The following is a 19,115-nucleotide window of genomic DNA, read 5'->3' as shown; positions in this document are numbered from 1 at the left end:
TAGTTGACAAGTAAAAGCACGTTTCATTAAGGTGAGAGAGAACACATCGTGACATAGTGGTGTCCGAATATGACACCCGGATCTCCTAAACCATCTCAAAGGTTTTGGAGTTAAATTGGGTTTTTAGAAACCCAAGATTTTGTATGTTTGAATGTTTTGAATATATATGATTGTTGATGAAATATGTTGAATATTGTATATGAAATATGTTGAATATTGTATATGAATGTTGTTGGGAACTTTTCTGGGTGCAGGTGTTTGAAAAATCATGTTTAAATGTGTTTCGGTTGTCAAAAATGGCAAAAATTGGCATTCTGTCCAGTTTCTGTTGCCTGGGCGAGCAAGGCGTCGCCCGGGCGAGCAAAAGTCCGCCTGGGCGAACAAATGTCCGCCCCGGCGAGCAAAAACCCGATGGGGCGAAAAAGAAAAAAAATTCAGGATTTTCACCTGGGCGAACGAGGCGTCGCCGAGGCGAGCCCGGGCGAGCAAAAACCCGTTTGGGCGGAAAAAAAAAACAAATCCCAGGATTTTTGCCTAGGCGAACGAGGTGTCGCCCGGGCGAGCAAAAACTCGATTGGGCAAGAAAAAAAAAATCCATAATTTTATTGAGTTTCTGGAACCCTCTCGCTTGGGCGAGAGAGGTCTCGCTTGGGTGATAATACCTTCGCCTGGGCGAGGAAAGCTTCAGTTTATTTGAGATTTAAAGACGAATTGTCGCTTGAGCGACTAGTCCCCACTTGGGCGAGGGACGGTGTGGGACTATTGAAATAAAATGATGTTGTGAACCATGTGATGAACCCGGGTAGGGTGTGTTGTGATATAAAGGTTGTGGAATGAGATCATGTCTTAGATGTGAAGCATGACTCCACAAAGGTATGAAAGCATTGTTTATGTTTATGTCTTGTTGGGCAAGTATTCGACTTGAGGTCGTGAACTAGGGGTACCCTAGTAAGGATACATGATATCACTAAACAACGATCGACTAACTGCGTACAAAGTGGCTTGGTATGGGACCTGTACTCTTGATTTGTTTCCGACTAGGTTATTGGGAGGATATTGGTGTAAGGTGGATGATCATGACATAGCATGCATATATTGCACTTGTGGAAGTGGATTCCCACATTGAGTTATAAACATTATGCATCATTAACATTATGCACATATTATTACTTATGGTTATGATGTTTGTTTATGAAATGTATGTTGATACATTATGGTTTATGTTGATAAGCGATGAGTTATGATGTCGGTTATAGATAATATATGCGTGTGTTATTATTTGGGGTTATGATCCCCACTTATGTGTTAATTAATTATAGTCATGATATTTTGTTGATAAATGATATATTGATAAATGGGAAATATGATATTGTTTGGGAATAAGTGTATTTACGTTACATAGGTTGATTAGCTAATTGTTATGAGAACAATTGATGAGTTTGGTTCTATTACTCATGTGAATTAGATAATTACTCATGTGAATTAGATAATTGTTTATGAGAACAATTGATGAGTTTGGTTATATTACTCATGTAAATTGGATAGTTGTTTACGAGAACAACTGATGAGTTATAATGTAATATGTTATATATATATGAACTGTTTTTCATATCTGATTGTAATATTCTGAGTAAGTCCACGCCGTCAATGAATTTACGTTCATTAGATGTCTTACTCTCTCTATTTCTCTTCTTTTCTATTGCTTGCTTTTTGGACGTGTGCTCGTCAGGTAGACAGCTTTGCTCAGATTTGGAACTACCCGTCTGTGATGTTCTAGGAGGGGGCATGAGGAATTGAGGAAGTGGCAGTACCCTAGCTTTGGAGTTAGCCACTAGGAGTTGTTTATCATTTTGTGACTTTTAAAACACTGACGGATTCATCTTGTTCATGTCTTTGTTTAATATCTGTTGGCGATGATTAGTATTTCCGCCCTTTCTTTTTGGATTTTGTATATGTTAGTGGCGATGTAGTTTCCACCTTTGTTGACTTAGTTTGTATGAACTAAAGATGACTTAATCGTTTATATGCATTGAGTTATTCAGGAAATGGTGAATCAGGTTAAGTTATCATTCGATAACGATAAGTTGATTTTCCGCATTTGAGTTACTTAAAGTGATGTCCCGGAAAAGGAAGGTTTTACAAAGGAAACAATTTTATACAATCTCTTTATTCAAAAAAAATTTACCCATTTTTCCACAATGTTTTTTAGAAGTATTTTTCGGGGCGTTACATATATAGTTTAGTGTATTCTCATTTGATTTGATACATTATTTTGTTATTTGGGATATTCCATAAAATAGGAAAAATAATATAAGTCTTAACTTTATAACATTATTGTAATTTATAAATATTTATGTTTAGACATTAATCTATTTTTTATTCAAAGTTCATAGTCCAATATTTATTATCTATTTTTTATTATAAGTTGTTTTTTAAATTTCACCTAATGCTTATTACCAAGGCAAAGGTCCCAAAAAAGATAAAAATATAAGAAAAACGAGTAGCCCGAATCTGCTTGGGTAAGCCCAGCCCGAGCCCAAATTTAATATAGTCCGGCCCAATCGGACTAAAAAACACAGGTTCTATAAAATGTACCTAATATATACTCAAACCCTATAAATTTTTGGGTTTTGGCGTGTTGGCCTGACCAGCCCAACCCATTTTGACACCTCTAACTAGATGAATTAGTATTGATGAATCAAGTATGTATTGATAGTGTTTAGTAAAGTTCAATCCTTACATCTTTATCCCAAATATTTAATCAAATTAGTTAATCATCCAAAACCAATTTTGAAACTAGCTTAGAATAAAAAAAATTAGTTAGAAGATTAGTATCAAACAAAATCTTGTGAATTTTACAATATTTTATGTTGGTTGGCGACAACCCAATTAATTTAATAATTTAATTGACTAATTTATTAGTTAACTCAATCAATTTTAAATTAACATCAACTAGTTTAATAAAAAACGCATTGTCCAATCAATGGTATCTTAACCTATTATATTAAATCAATGATTATTCCTAATTAATAACGCAATACCCAAGTATTTTTTTGGTGGGGTATCCTTTACTTTTTTGGATAAGAAACTAATTTCTTTTAGGATTTGTGACTATCTCTTTCAACAAGTATCGTTCATAAGAATCGAATCATCGATCTTGAAGATCTAGTAAAACCTTACATCCCTTGACGAATGTCTTGTTAGTACACAATATCCAAGTATGTTCCTCCACGAGCTATTATATTGTAATAAATATGAAATTAGAAAAACAATAAAAAAAATAGTATATTTATTAACACGTTATAAAATAATCTTTAACAAATAATATATTATATTTTCATAGTGAAATAGCGTCATAATATATAAATACGCTATAAATTTAAAATAAATAAAATATATATAAAATAGCAAATATATTGTTTATATAATAAATTAAAATATTCAAAAGTGCTTACATATAAAATTAAAAGTCTTATTTTTCAATAAATTTATAAAAAAATTTATTTTATTATTTTCAATAGAAAATAGTAATAATTAATGTATTATACATATAGTAAAGTAATAATAGTAATTAATGTCTCCAATAAATATATAGTTATTATTTACTATTTTTTTTAGATTTAATTTATAATTAATTTTATTTGAATATAAATGTTCTAAAAAACAACTATTTGAGTTGTAATTATAATTTTATTTGATAATAAATATTATTAAATAATATTCTTAGTTTGGGTACATGTTAACAATCTTATTAAGATTTCTGATACAGTAATAAATCTCATACCATCTTTTGTCATTTTTTTATCCAATCACACACGATATGATATATATATTGTTTTCCTATTTTTCCTTATTTTAGAGAATATATGAAGATTCTTGAAATGCAATGGATTTATTTTTTTCCCTATTTTTCATTTATTTTTTAACATGTTGTCTTTTAAATAAGATAAACAAATTAAGTCATTGTTGGCAATAAATATTATTTTTTGTAATAAATATAATATATGTTTATATTAAAGAAATATGAAAGTGATGTGGATAGCATCCCAACCCTATTTATCATATAATAATTTAATGAAATTTATAAAATTAAATAATATGAAAAGGATTGCCTTGATAGACACGTCAACTTTGATTTTTTGTTCTTACTTATTCAAAATTGTTATTTATGGATTTGAGATTCCTTTAAATAAATAAATGTTTGAGAATCTAAAATTATAAACCACGCATAACTATAAAAACATTCGACTTGTTGATTTAGATTTTTTTTTCTTTTTTATTTCCATATAAAATTATAGATATTAAGTTTTGGATTATGTAAAAGAAGAATTTAAAATTTGTAATACCTGTTAGTTGTATTCATAAATCTATGTTTTGAATATAAATGTTTAAATTTACTAAATAATTTAGTTGGTTATAGAACTCCAAATGAATGTAGATTTATTGTGAGTTACTTTTTTTAGAAAGTTTAAAGACTTTTCATGTTTCGAATTTAATATTTTAAGATTTTATTTTTTATTTAATATATACTTTATTTTATTTGAATATAAATGTTCTAAAAAACTACTATTTGTGTTATAGTTAGAATTTTATTTGATAATAAATATTTTAAATAATGTTATTAGTGCATGTTAACAATCTTATTAAGATTTCCGGTATACTAATAAATCCGATACCATCTTTTGTCTGGCCTTTCATTTTTGAAATATTGGTATTGGGTAGCTTTTGAATTTTGAGGATTTTACCCTGAGCAAAAGAGAAGTAAAAAATAAAGTTTCTTTATAGATATAGAGATGATTTGTGCAACCTACCACGAAGATTGTCCAAAGCAGAGGGAATGCAACTAATTTAGTTAAATCATATGATAAAAATCACGGAGTAACAATAAAATACAAAGAAGTGTAAAAAAAAATATTAATTCAAAATAACATATTAATTAAAGTTAATAAAATATGTAAAAGAAGATATACTTTCATCAAGATTTCACTTTTTAGAACTGAAATTCTATTAACTATTGAATGAAAAGTAAAAATTTCAACTCTTTACTTTTTTAAATAAAATCATCTTGTTATATTGTATTTGTATTGATAATAAAATATTTTTTCATACTAGGAGATGACTTATCTCCTTCAGCCAATAAAAGTATGATATGTATATTATTTTGTTTAATTTTAAAAATATTTTTATAAAAATAATTAAATATAACACATGTCATAATTTTATTGGATAACTTACCAGATTCAGTATTGTTGTATTTGCCTTTTCAACTTTTGTCATTTCTTTATACAATTTAAACATAAATGATAATATCATCATAACATTTGTCTAATGATATAAAGTTATGTTAAATCGTCATAAATATTAAAAAATTAAAATGAGTAAAATTTATTGGAGATGACAATCACATGATCCAAAAGAAATTATTTCATTTTTCATAAGGTGATAAAATACTCTTAATAATACCTTATAATTCATAAAGTATAAAATATTGAACATCATATCTTAACAATCTTCTCAGGTCATTGAATTCTATACGGCAGAATTTATGGGTTACTATATATCTACTATAAAATATTAATTTGACATCCAACTTGTTACTATTTTTACTTTTTCTTTGAATTTTGAATGATTTTTATATGCATGTAATGACAAGAATGAAAAGTGAAAAAGTTAAAAGAAAGTTAAATTTTATATGATATTGTAAATAAAAAAATAAAAGCTTCTTACTTTATTATTATTTTTCTAGTTGATTAATTTATGTATCATAAATGTAATTTTTTTACACGGTGAATACTACAAGTCACATAAATTATGATCTAGTGATAAAATAAAAAAATCTTAAAATGTTTGTGCATGATTATTTTATCTTAGTTTATCCTATCATATATTAAAAAAATTAAAATATTACTCTATACTGTCTATAAAAGGCAGAATATGTTGGATTACTTCTTCACGATTCACATCACAAGCATTTTACTACTTATTTCTATTAACAACAAAATCTCAACATGTTTCGTTACATCTATAACGTTGTGACCAGAAACAACAACAATAAAATCAACAACAATAATGTTAAGGGCACAATGGTGTTAATGAAGAAGAATGTGCTGGAATTCAATGATTTCGGTGCAACCATTCTTGATGATTTTAATGAGTTTGTGGGCAATCGAATTTCTCTTCAGTTGATAAGTGCCGTCAAGGTCGACCAAGGTTAGTTTTATAAGTTTTTCTTTTCTTTTTATGGATAAAGTTCTTCTTTTATATCCTTGTTCTATGTCTCTGTTATTCTCGTGTAACGTGTTGTGTTTCTCACACATTCATGTTTACTTTAACTCTAGTTTACTTTAAATATTGTTTCAATATATCCATTCTTATCTTATATTTATGTATTCATGACACTTCACACTAACAAATAATAATATCTAATTATGACTGTCCTTTAATTTTTATTTTTTCTATTATGCCTTTAATATTTTTTGTTTTCTATAAGAAAATCATATAATCATAATTAATTACTACAAAAACATTAATTACAAGTTGAAACTACCTCTCTCACATATACATTCTAATTAAGTAAAAGATCTTATCCATTAATGAAGGGATGAAGATCACCTGTCTCATTTAGTGTCCTCATCCAATCAAAAAAAATTATTTGATTAAAAGTAAAAATTATAATAATATAAATTAATATTTGCACATTATTTTATGAAATTTCATTGATTTGGTACATGAGGACAAAATTTTCTCGGGACTGAGAATCTTTGTCCTTAGTGAGAAGCAAATACCACAAAATAACACATAAAATATAAAATGTAATAACATTTTTATCCTTTTGTTTACTATGAAATCACATTTTTGTCATTGAAAATACGAGTGAAAACTATTGGTTGTCTCTCCATTAATGGAGATAATCCTTTGTCATTCTAATTTAGGGTTGAGTTTATTTATGGTCTAGAATCGAATCTGGGTTCAACTAACATTTCGAGTTAGATAAAGGACAAACTTTATCTAGGACAACTCGATTTATGCTCACCGTAATAGCACGCACGTGACACTTTTCACAGTAGCAATTTGTCAAAATCCTATCTGACTGCATGTGTAAAAATGTTGATTGATCCATTAACTACTTTTAGCCAAGAAGGAAATGGATAGGGGAGTTTAGGTGTTGACCAGAGGAAATTATTTTGGAAAGAAAATAGAAATAGGGAAATGCCAACATCAATTGGCCCATTAATCGGTTTAGCTTTATTTTTTGCTTATCTAGGACCTACCTATTATATATTGTGTGTAAAAGAATCCTGTAGACAAGTTATTGATTTTATTCTTATATACTTGAGAGTAAAAATATTTTTATATTGTATTTAAATAATATAAATGTCATATTATTTTATTTTCTTTATAATATAGATATTTTATTTCAGACCATATCTCACATATATGATATTAATTAAAATTTTAAATATTTATTATTTTCTCTATTTTATTTTTTCTTCATTATTATTGGTGAAAGGCAAGATTTGAACATGCTTTAGAACAGTAGATATCCAAAGTCATCTATAGTCTTATATTTGAAGTTTATTTTTATGTAAGTTCCACATTATTTCTTGTGTATAACTTTTCATATAGATTATCTAAATTTCAATTAGATCCTTTGTGTTATGAGAAGAAAAAAAAAATGTATATACTCATGCTTGTAAATTTTTTATATATTTTTATATCATTTATTTTTCATGTTGTGATACTTGAATAATTGTTAAATGTTAATAACTAACCAAATAAAAGAACAAATAGCAAAGTTGTAATGTTAAATAATGATAATATTTGCAGGGAATGGAATGAGGGGGGAACTTGGAAAGCCTGCATATGTAGAAGACTGGATCACCACAATGACACCATTGAAAGCAGGAGAAACAGCATTCAAGATTACATTTGAGTGGGATGAAGAAATAGGAATACCAGGAGCATTTTTAATAAGGAATAATCATCACAGTGAGTTCTTCCTCAAAAGTCTCACTCTGGAAAATGTTCCAGGCCATGGTGTCATTCACTTTATCTGCAACTCTTGGGTATACCCTGCAGATAAATATGAAAAAGATCGCATTTTCTTCAGCAACAAGGTATAAATTATATGTCTTTTATCAACTTCATTATGCACAAATGAAATAGAATGTCTGCATTTTCTGCATGCATGTGCTTTAAGTAATATTAACTACATTGTCATAGTTTTTATTAGTTACATTTTTTGCAATGTATGCTACAAGTTACATATATTTTTGTGTTAATTGTGCAGACATACCTTCCTAGTGAAACACCAGTGCCACTGATTAAGTACAGAAAAGAAGAATTGGAGAATTTAAGAGGAGATGGAAAAAAAATGCTCCAAGAGTGGGACAGGGTCTATGATTATGCATACTACAATGATCTGGGAAGTCCAGATAGCGGACCACAATATGTTCGTCCAATCCTCGGAGGGTCTAGTGAATATCCTTACCCTCGCAGGGGAAGAACCGGTCGAAAACCCACAAAATCAGGTTAGCCTTTAGTATTTGTTGTTTTGCTTTTCATTCAAGCCTTTTGTGCTGAATAGTTTGAAAACTAAACTTTAGCTTTTTTATCACTCTGGTTGATGTGGCAAGGACATTTTAAAAGTTGATAGAGTCAAGATAATATGAACTTCCATGTTTGATATGTTAATTGAACTTAACGGTTTTCTTTAATCATTTGAAGTCAAAGGTATTGGATAAAAGGCATATATTACATGTTACTATATTTTTTCATTGTCTTAGTTGTATTGTCTTGCCCTTAATTATTGAGCCTATGTGGTGTTATGTTGTATCCACTTTTATGAGTTTATTCAGAGCAAAATCTATTTTTCTGACATAGGTGTTTTTATGTTTGACCAATATCATATCTTATTCAGTTTTGCTTCAATTTCAGTCAATCATATAAGCTAAAACTGTCCTTTTAACCTTAAATAATGTTCACTCATAAGCATAAATTGTCCTTTTGTTGATGAATTGTTAATTTAGTTTGCTGTTATCTTGGCAGATCCTAATTGTGAGACTAGACTGAACCTTGCCTTGAGCATAGACATATATGTTCCAAGGGATGAAAGATTTGGTCATTTGAAAATGGAAGATTTTCTTGCCTATGCACTGAAATCCGTAGTTCAAGTTCTCAAACCTGAACTAGGAGCTCTATTTGATAACACCCCCAATGAGTTTGACAACTTTGAAGATGTGCTTAAACTCTATGGAGGTGGGGTTAAGTTACCTGAGGGTATACTTACCGATGTTAAGGATAATGTTCATGAAGAGGTGATGAAGAAAATTGTAAAAACTGATGGCAAAAGTCTCCTTAAATTCCCCCTACCTCATGTTATTGCAGGTAATGTAGATATGGACATGTTATTTTGCATGCAAGAACATATGAAATAATGCATGTTGTAAAGTATTCCTATTTAGCACTTGTATTCTTAATGTTTTTGATTTTGGAGTAGAGGATAAGTCTGCATGGAGAGCGGATGAAGAGTTTGGAAGAGAGATGCTGGCTGGTATAAACCCGATCATGATTTGTCGACTCGAAGTAAGCCTAAGTGTTTTTAATCAATTGCTAACAATATGATTATGCTAAAGAATAGAATCTCGGTTATAAATGTTCGATTCACCTTTATGAACTGATCCCAATGAGAATTGTCTATGATTTTTTCCACTCATAATCATCCTGAATGATTGCAGGAATTTCCACCAACAAGCAAGCTAGATCGTAAAATCTATGGTGATCATACCAGCATAATAGCCAAAGAACACATCGAACGTAATCTGGACGGGCTCAGAGTAGAAGAGGTAATTTTCAATATTGATAACATGTTTTTCACAATAAAATTTGGTGTAAAGAATTTTGTGAAAGCATAGTTACTGAAGAAGAAAAAAACTTCTAAATGATGTTGCCATACGTGTTATTGATTTGTATTTGGTTAAATAGGCAATTAGACAAAGGAAGTTGTTCATATTAGATCACCATGATGATTTAATGCCATTCTTGAGGAGGATAAACTCCACTTCTACAAAGCTATATGCTAGCAGGACAATTCTTTTCTTGAAAAATGATGGGACTTTAAAGCCTGTTGCTATTGAATTGAGTTTACCACACCCTGAGGGAGATCAATATGGTGCTTCAAGTGAAGTTTACATGCCTGCAGAACAAGGTGTTGGAAATTCCCTCTGGCAACTAGCTAAAGCTTATGTAGGAGTAGCCGACTCGGGCTATCATCAACTTATCAGCCACTGGTATAACTCTATTGCCGAAACTAAACACAATCTTAATTTATCTATTATTGGAATTAACTTCTGATATCGTACACATGTCACAGGTTGCATACTCATGCAACTATGGAACCTCTCATTATAGCTTCAAATAGGCAGCTGAGTGTGTGTCACCCGATTCATAAGCTATTGCATCCTCACTTTCGCGACACGATGAATATAAACGCACTTGCGAGGCAGATTCTCATCAATGCAGGCGGTGCTCTAGAGTACACAGTTTTCCCATCCCGGTATTCTATGGAGCTTTCATCCGCGCTTTATAAGGAATGGAATTTCACTGAGCAAGGATTGCCTGCAGATCTTCTCAAGAGGTAAACTATATACAAGCCAAACACAACTTTTAACTATGCTTTTTATTACTTTTATTTTCTGAATATGGTTGAATTCAAGATAACATATAATGTTAACTTGTCAAAATTGGAAACATACAACTATAAGGGTCCATTTGCAAGTTGAATTTTGGAGAAAAATGAAGGCTTTAGAGCAATTTCACGAGTGAACTTCTAGCTCTCAAGCCTTCATTTTTTCTTTCTTCCCTTCAAAACTCAACTCGCACACAGAGCCTAAAGAAACCCGTTTTGGTTCTAACGAGCTTTTATATGTTTACTTCTTTTAGAGGAGTGGCTGTTAAGGATCCAAGTTCTCCACATGGCCTTAGACTATTGATTGAGGATTACCCATTTGCAGTTGATGGACTAGAGATTTGGTCTGCCATCAAGACATGGGTTCAGGACTATTGCTCCTATTACTACAAGTATGATCAAACAGTTAAGGAAGATGAAGAACTCCAATCTTGGTGGAAGGAAATAAGAGAGGTGGGTCATGGTGACAAGAAAAATGAGCCTTGGTGGCCAAAGATGGAGACAATTGAAGAGCTCATTGAAACTTGCACTACCATTATATGGATTGCTTCAGCTCTACATGCTGCAATCAACTTTGGACAGTATCCATATGGAGGCTACCCTCCGAACCGTCCTTCGATGAGCCGAAGATTCATACCAGAACAAGGAACACCAGAATATGATGAACTTGTGGCAAATCCTGAGAAGGCTTATCTGAAAACAATAACTGCACAGTTTCAAGCTGTTCTTGGCATTTCACTTATTGAAATATTGTCTCAGCATTCTACTGATGAGGTATATCTTGGACAAAGGGATAGTCCTTATTGGACAAGTGATAAAGAACCACTTGAAGCCTTTGAGAAGTTTGGAAAGAAACTTGTGGAAATTGAAGAAAAGATATTGAGAATGAACAATGATGTGACACTGAAGAACAGGGTTGGACCAGTTAAGATGCCATACACATTGCTTTGTCCTTCAAGTGAAACTGGAATAACTAACATGGGTATTCCTAATAGTGTCTCTATTTAAAGTCCTTGTACTTTGAATTCTAGTTTTAGATTCTGCAACAGTCTTTTGCCTCTAGTTATATTGTATATAGTGGGTAAAATAAATAAGTTGCAGACTTATATGCTATTTGCTTAAACTTAAACAAAGGATAATTCCTCAACTTATTTATGTGTCTCAAGAAGTCCTCTCTTGTTCCATTTTATGTTGAGAAAAACTTAAACTAACTAACACATATAATACATCATATTTAAAGATAAACAATAGAAATTTATCAATATATTAAAATATAATATAACAATTTTATTTTTTCTACTTATTTGTCTGATAAGAACCCAATGCCAAGGCCCAGTAGGATTAAAAAGAAGCCCATCTGGTTGGATAATTTTATAGTGAGAAAGTAATTTATTAACTTCAGGTTTTTATTTTCAGTGTTAAGGAATTGGGTCTGATGCTGTAAGCCCAAATCCATTAGTGATAATCGTAAAAATCCTCTAGCTATATGTATTTAACTTGTTATTGAGTTGTATGGAGGCTATGAATGAAGTATAATTTTTAGCATTTTCCTCTCTTACTCTACATATTTTTACTGTTATTTTAATTCTCCAGTTTTAATCCCATCAATTTGGTGCTTTCATTCTTGATCTATGTCTCCCAAGACCTCCAATAAGGAGACAAATGAAAATTTACTGCAATTTTATGCAGAAAAATTACACGAAAACAAGGAGCACCAAGATGCAAGGCATGAAGCCATAGCAGAATCTCTTCGCACCATAATGGAGAAGCTGGCAAATATAACTGCTCCTCCACCCTTACCCCTACCACCTCCAGACCTTCCCCACATGGCTTCCTCTTCCCACATTACAAACCCTAACCCTCCCCCCCACAACAACAACCCACGTTTTCTCCATCCCACACACCACCACAAATACCCTCCCCATACCTACCTTTTGCCCACACTCTTGTCCCACCATGGGCCCTATGGCTGGCCCAACTAACCAACCTAGACCTCCCAAACTCCAACTCATGCCATTTGATGGCACAGAACCCCTTGACTGGTTATTCCAAGCAGAACAATTCTTCCAATTCTACCAAGTACCACCTGACCAACGACTCCATATTGTTTCTTTTTACATGAAAGGTGAGGCATTGAGTTGGTTTAAATGTGCTTTCTACAATGGCAGCATTACTGATTGGGAACATTTCACACGGTCTTTGGAACTTCGTTTTGGGCCATCTACTTACCAAAACCATCAAGTAGAACTGTTTAAGCTCCGCCAGACCGGGACTGTCGTTGAATACCAACAACAATTTGAGAAAATTAATAACAGAATCTAGGCTCTGTCCCCAGACATCATTTTTAATTGTTTTTTGTCAAGACTTTTGCTAGAGATTTAGAGGGAGTTATCTATTTTAAGACCAACTACCATTGCTGAGGCGTTAGGATTGGCAAAGCTTATGGAATCCAAGATCAAAGACTCTGAACCATCATTTCCTATACCATACAGGCCCAACACTTTTACACCCATGGCCCAAAGTCTAAACCCAATTCCCCCAACTAGACCGACCAATCCAGTTTCCACTATGCCAATTCGGAGTCTAACTATAGCCCAAATGTAAGAAAGAAGAGCTCAAGGATTGTGCTACAATTGTGATGAAAAATACCTACAAGGGCATAGATGCCAAGGTAAACAATTCTTAGTGCTTTTAGTGGATGAGTTATCAGCCACAACTAAAGATTTGTTGATTTCCCTGGAACCGGTGGAAGCTGAGCACTACTTTCCTGATGAGGAACTTATCCATTTTCAGCTTTCAGAGCAAGCCTTTGAAGGCCAACCATCCTCAAAAACCCTTCGGTTTACCGGCTCCATTGTTGGACAGGATGTTACGGTTCTAGTGGACACAGGTAGTTCGCATAATGTCTTACAACCACGTTTAGCTCATCACTTACAGCTCAATGTCACACCGACCCCTCAATTTCCAGTTATGGTGGGCAATGATGCTCATATCTAATGTACTGGTTTGTGTCCTAATACTCCAATTTTACTACAAAATAAACTCTTTCATATTACATTCTATTTACTACCCATTAAAGGTGTTGATGTCGTGTTGGGCATTGAATGGTTACGAACCTTAGGCCCAGTAATCTCAGACTTTGCAATTTCATCAATGACTTTCAAGGTGGGAAGTGATACTTTTACCCTCCAAGGGGATACTACAACCCCAATGACACAATCCTCACTACACCAGCTAACCCGCCTAATCCATACTGATTCCATTGGTTCCTTCCACACTCTAATCTTTCTACCTCTACAAACCACCATTGACCTACCTAAAGAAAATCCTGCCCAAAACCACCCAAAAATACAAAACCTCCTCTCCCAATACAATGTAATATTCCAAACTCCTCAAGTCCTACCCGCAAAACGCCCACAAGACCACTCCATTACCCTACTTCCCCATTCTACTCCCATTTCCCTCAAACCTTACTAATATCCCCATCCCCAAAAGGAAGCAATGGCAACTATGATTGCGGAAATGCTTAAGGATGGAATTATTACACCTAGTACTAGCCCATTCTCTGCGCCAATTTTATTGGTTAAAAAAAAAGATGGCACGTGGCGTTTCTGTGTGGATTACCGTGCATTGAATGCAATCACAGTCCGCGATCGCTTTCCAATTCCAACCATTGATGAATTATTAGATGAACTGGGCAGTGCGACAATATTTTCAAAGATTGATTTACGATCTGGCTATCATCAGATTCAAATGAAGCCGGAAGACACACATAAGATAGCATTCAGAACTTTCGATGGTCATTATGAGTTCTTAGTTATGCCTTTCGATCTAACCAACGCCTCAGCCACTTTTCAAGCAGCTATGAACGACCTGTTGCGCCCACATTTGCGCCTGTTTGTTCTTGTTTTCTTTGATGATATACTCATTTATAGTCCTAATTTGCATGACCATTTACTACATTTGGGTATCATTTTGGACCTATTGGTTTCTAACAAGTTTTATGCCAAATCCTCTAAATGCAAGATTTGGAGTTACTTCAGTTAGTTAACTAGGCCACATTATTGAAAATAGGGGCGTTAAACCAGACCTAGAAAAAATAAATGCAATGGTAGAATGGCCACAACCATGGTCGCACACGGCACTAAGAGGTTTTTTAGGCCTCAGCGATTTTTATCGAAAATTCGTCAAGAACTATGCCTCTCACGCCGCTCCTCTCACCGATTTACTTAAATGTCCGAGTTTTACATGGCCAACAGAGGCACAAGAGGCCTTTAAAAAATTACAACAAGCTATGATCACTACTTCTGTTTTACATCTTCCATACTTCAATCAACCGTTTGTTGTTGAAACTGATGCGTTCGCTATTGCCATTGGTGTTGTCCTTTCTCAAGGGTGTCATCTTGTTGCATTCTTCAGCAAGAAAATGTCCACCACAATGCAACATGCGTCTGTATACGTCCGTGAGATGTTTGTTGTAACTGAATTTGTAAAGAAATGGCAACATTATTTAATTGGAAGAAAATTCCAAATCTATACGACCAACAAAGCCTCAAACATTTAACGACTCAAGGTTTTCACACTCCAGAATAGCAAAAATGGGCGACAAAACTCATTAGGTTTGAATTTGAAATAAAATATAGAACTGGTACCTCCAATAGGGTTACTAATGCATTGTCCAGGTGCCATAGTGATGACTCGGCCTCATACTTGGCGCTGTCATCCTCCTTTCCACTCATCATTGATAAGCTCTGTGTGTTTTATGCTTCCACAGATGGCCAGACATTCATAAAAAAATGAATCAGATCCCAAGTGGAACACCAAGTTTCATTTTTCCCATGGGTTACTTTTTTTTATTATCAAAATAAGTTGTTTATACCTGATTTGTCCGATCTGTGATTGTCCTTGATGAAGGAATTCCATGAGACACCAACAGCGGGGCATTCTGGTTGGAAGCCGGCACTGGCCCGACTTACAGCCTCTTGTTATTGGCCCGGTGTGGCTAAGCAACTCAAGCAGTTTATTCGTGAATGTTTTGTTTGCCATTTCAATAAATACACGCCCACAAAGTATCAGGGGTTACTACAACCTCTTCCTATTCTAGACAAGGTATGGGAAGATTTATCAATGGATTTTATAACAAACTTACCCTTGTCGCATGGACACACAGTGATATGGGTTGTCGTGGATCGCCTGACAAAGTATGTACATTTTATTGCTCTTCCCTCACAGTTTTCAGCCACCACACTTGCAACCCATTTTCTAAATGAGATTTGTAAACTGCATGGAGTTCCAAAAAGCATAGTGTTAGATAGAGATAAGATCTTCCTAAGCGGGTTCCGGAAGGAGTTATTCAAACTCCTCGGTACTACATTATGCTACAACACCGCTTATCATCCTCAGTCTGATGGCCAAACTGAGGTTGTAAATAGGGGCTTACACACATACTTACGTTGTTTCACAAGTTCTCATCCAACTAAATGGTTTACTCACCTCTAATTGGCAAAATATTGGTATAACACCAACAACCATTCTTCACTTCACTCATCTCCCTTTGAGGCTCTGTACGACCGTTCACCGCCTACTCTTCGAGACTATCTTCCCGGTTCAACAACAAATCCAATGCTTGTGGACACCCTGCAAACCAGGAAAAAAATGTTAAAAAGCCTCAAACAACACCCCCGCCATACACAACAGAGGATGAAGGCACAAGCGGATTCAGGTCGGTCAGATGTTACCTTTGTTCCGAGTGAGTGGGTATTGCTCTGTTTGCAACCATACATGCAACAATTTCTGGCAAACCGGCGTTCACAAAAGTTGTCACGTCGTTTCTATGGCCCATTTCAAGTCCACCCCCTTGTCGGCTCGGTGGCCTACGAGTGGTTACTGTCGGCGTCAGCCCGCTTGCACCCGGTCTTCCATGTCTCCTTGTTGAGATGTTTTCATGGGGACCCCACGAAGCAGTTTGTGGACCTACCCCGTTAATGCTCTTCCATAGTTCTCCCTGGTACGGAACCTCTTCATGATGGTGGGTTGCATGATAAATCATCACCAGACAAGGCTGGTTTGGGCAATGAGCCACCAGATGGCAAAAAAATGTTACTGATGTTTGTATCCCACAGAGGAAAGACGAAGAAGGAGACGCAAAATTTTCAAAGGAGAGAAAAAAATACTCTCCTTCTTGACCAGGAAACAAAGGAACTGTTGAATGAAAAAGAATAATATGCCAAGAGTTGAGGTGTGTCTAGATTCAGAGTTGGTAACCAACCATTATGACCATCTTCAATGCACTTTGGCCCGTTTTACAAGTACACCTCGTGCAGTGCAACTAGTTGATTCTGCACCGTTGGATTTGGAGGATAAGCTAGAGTCGTGTGATGCTCTGAAACGGTGTGACCATACTTTATGGAATCCCATTAATTCTGCCTCAATCAGTGTGCCTCATCAATGCACTGCACGAACCACATCTGCACCGTCCATTCAAGTTTCAAAATTGGCACTCAAATGCATCCAACCGTCCAACAAAGCCAGTTATCCCGCAATTTCTTCTACTGGCCAGTCGCTGTCTGCACACGTGGCCTCCCTAATGGCTAACCTAATTGACAACCATGAGGACATGGTATCTCTTGAAGAGTTGGACATTGATAAGAGCCCAATGCCAAGGCCCAATAGGATTAAAAAGAAGCCCATCTGGGTGGATGATTTTATTGTGGGAAATTAATATATTAACTTCAGGTTTTTATTTTAGTGTTAAGGAATTGGGTCTGATGCTGTAAGCCCAAATCCATTAGTGATAACCCTAAAAATCCTCTAGCTATCTGTATTTAACTTGCTATTGAGTTGTATGAAGGTTATGAATGAATTATAATTTTTAGCATTTTTCTCTCTTACTCTGCACATTTTTACTGTTATTTTAATTCTCCCCTCTACTTCTTTCTCAACTTCTCTACTTCTTTCTCCTTACTTAAAATACACTTGATAACATAAATCTTTTAACATGGAGGTCCTTCCCAACTTGTATATATGACTATTTTATGTTTATGATAAGTTTTCCATCTCTCCATGTCATCGAGATAATAAAAAGAGTTTAAGACTTCGTTTTTGAGTTGAGTTTTGAATGAAAATAAAGAGTTAAAAATCATGAAATATGCTAATGAGAAATCTCTATCTCAGGATAAAGATAACTAGAAACCATAAATGATTAAAAGAAAGATTAAACACAAATGAATATTGGGAAGATGGAAATAAACCAATAATTGTGTAATTATCGGCCATGTAATTCTTTTGCAATTAATTTAAATTCAATTAATGGTTTTCAATTAATTATTTATCTCATATTTAGAAAGAATATTATTAAGAAAATCACGTTTAAGAAAAATCTATTTTACTTACTTTGAATCAGAAAAAATCAGATTTTTATTGGAGGTGTTACTGTCAAATGCAAATAGTTTTATGTATCAATTTGAAAAGTAAGGAAGTTAGTTATAAGATCTATATATTGAATTATTGATGCATAAAAATACATCTATGTACATAACGACAAACGTGATTAAAAAATTTCCATTTGCATAAAAAATATTGAGAGTAAAATAATCAATAATTGTTGCATTTGAATTTTATGAAAGACATTATCAGAAATAAATTTTCAATTACTTCCTGTTTTTATCACTTTTTATTTTAATATATTTTTAAATTTAAATCATCTAACCGATTTTCCTTTTTATAAATTTTAAACAACAAAAATCATACACAAAAAATGTCAACCACCAATATAATTTTTAATATAAGTTTTAATATTATCATAATTCATTTTCATATTTTTTTATTACATATTTATAATATAATGTACACTTAATACAAAAAAATATGATATAATTCTCTAAATCTAGTTGTTGAGGAAAATCTTAAATTTAGTTGTTGGTAGATTATTTATTTTTTAATTTTTAGATGTCATGTGACCCAATATCTTTTAAATCTTTAGGTTTCTTCGGAACCAATGTAATATTTGTATTTACTATCAAATATAAAAATTTATATATACTTAATATATTATTTATTATTGGTTATATTATTAAATATAAATTATGTATAATAATATAAAAACTCTAATAGTGTGAATATATATTTTTTCTGATAACAATTTTTGTTGCATTATATTAACCTCAACAGTATGAACTTTTAAAGAACATTAACAATACGAAAAATGTTGCATGAAATAATACAAATATTAAAAATGTTGGGAAACTAGTTTAAGATTCTCTTCTAAATTTTCAAATATAATCCCCTACAGCTAACATTACAGATCTCCAATGTACCTCACCTACTTAGACAGTTGATCAGGGACATCAATACACGTGTACGGTAAGTGGTCGCATGATAAAATCCTTTATTTTGACTCCTGGAACAAGACGCGCATTACTAAACGAAA

At 33.2% G+C, this 19,115-nt stretch overlaps 1 protein-coding gene across 1 annotated transcript; it reads left to right on the top strand.

Moving 5' to 3' along the window:
* Nucleotides 5,958-11,842, top strand: LOC109346208 (probable linoleate 9S-lipoxygenase 5). The gene is made up of 9 exons (XM_019585633.1): nucleotides 5,958-6,210; nucleotides 7,828-8,117; nucleotides 8,291-8,531; nucleotides 9,049-9,387; nucleotides 9,500-9,585; nucleotides 9,738-9,845; nucleotides 9,985-10,289; nucleotides 10,373-10,636; nucleotides 10,942-11,842. Exons 1-9 carry the CDS (start codon nucleotides 6,009-6,011, stop codon nucleotides 11,693-11,695), a joined length of 2,589 nt encoding a protein of 862 aa, XP_019441178.1. The 5' UTR covers nucleotides 5,958-6,008; the 3' UTR covers nucleotides 11,696-11,842.

The sequence above is a fragment of the Lupinus angustifolius genome, chromosome LG04 (assembly GCF_001865875.1).
Source record: "Lupinus angustifolius cultivar Tanjil chromosome LG04, LupAngTanjil_v1.0, whole genome shotgun sequence".
Classification (NCBI taxonomy): domain Eukaryota; kingdom Viridiplantae; phylum Streptophyta; class Magnoliopsida; order Fabales; family Fabaceae; genus Lupinus; species Lupinus angustifolius.
This window is presented reverse-complemented; position numbering and strand designations above follow the sequence as displayed.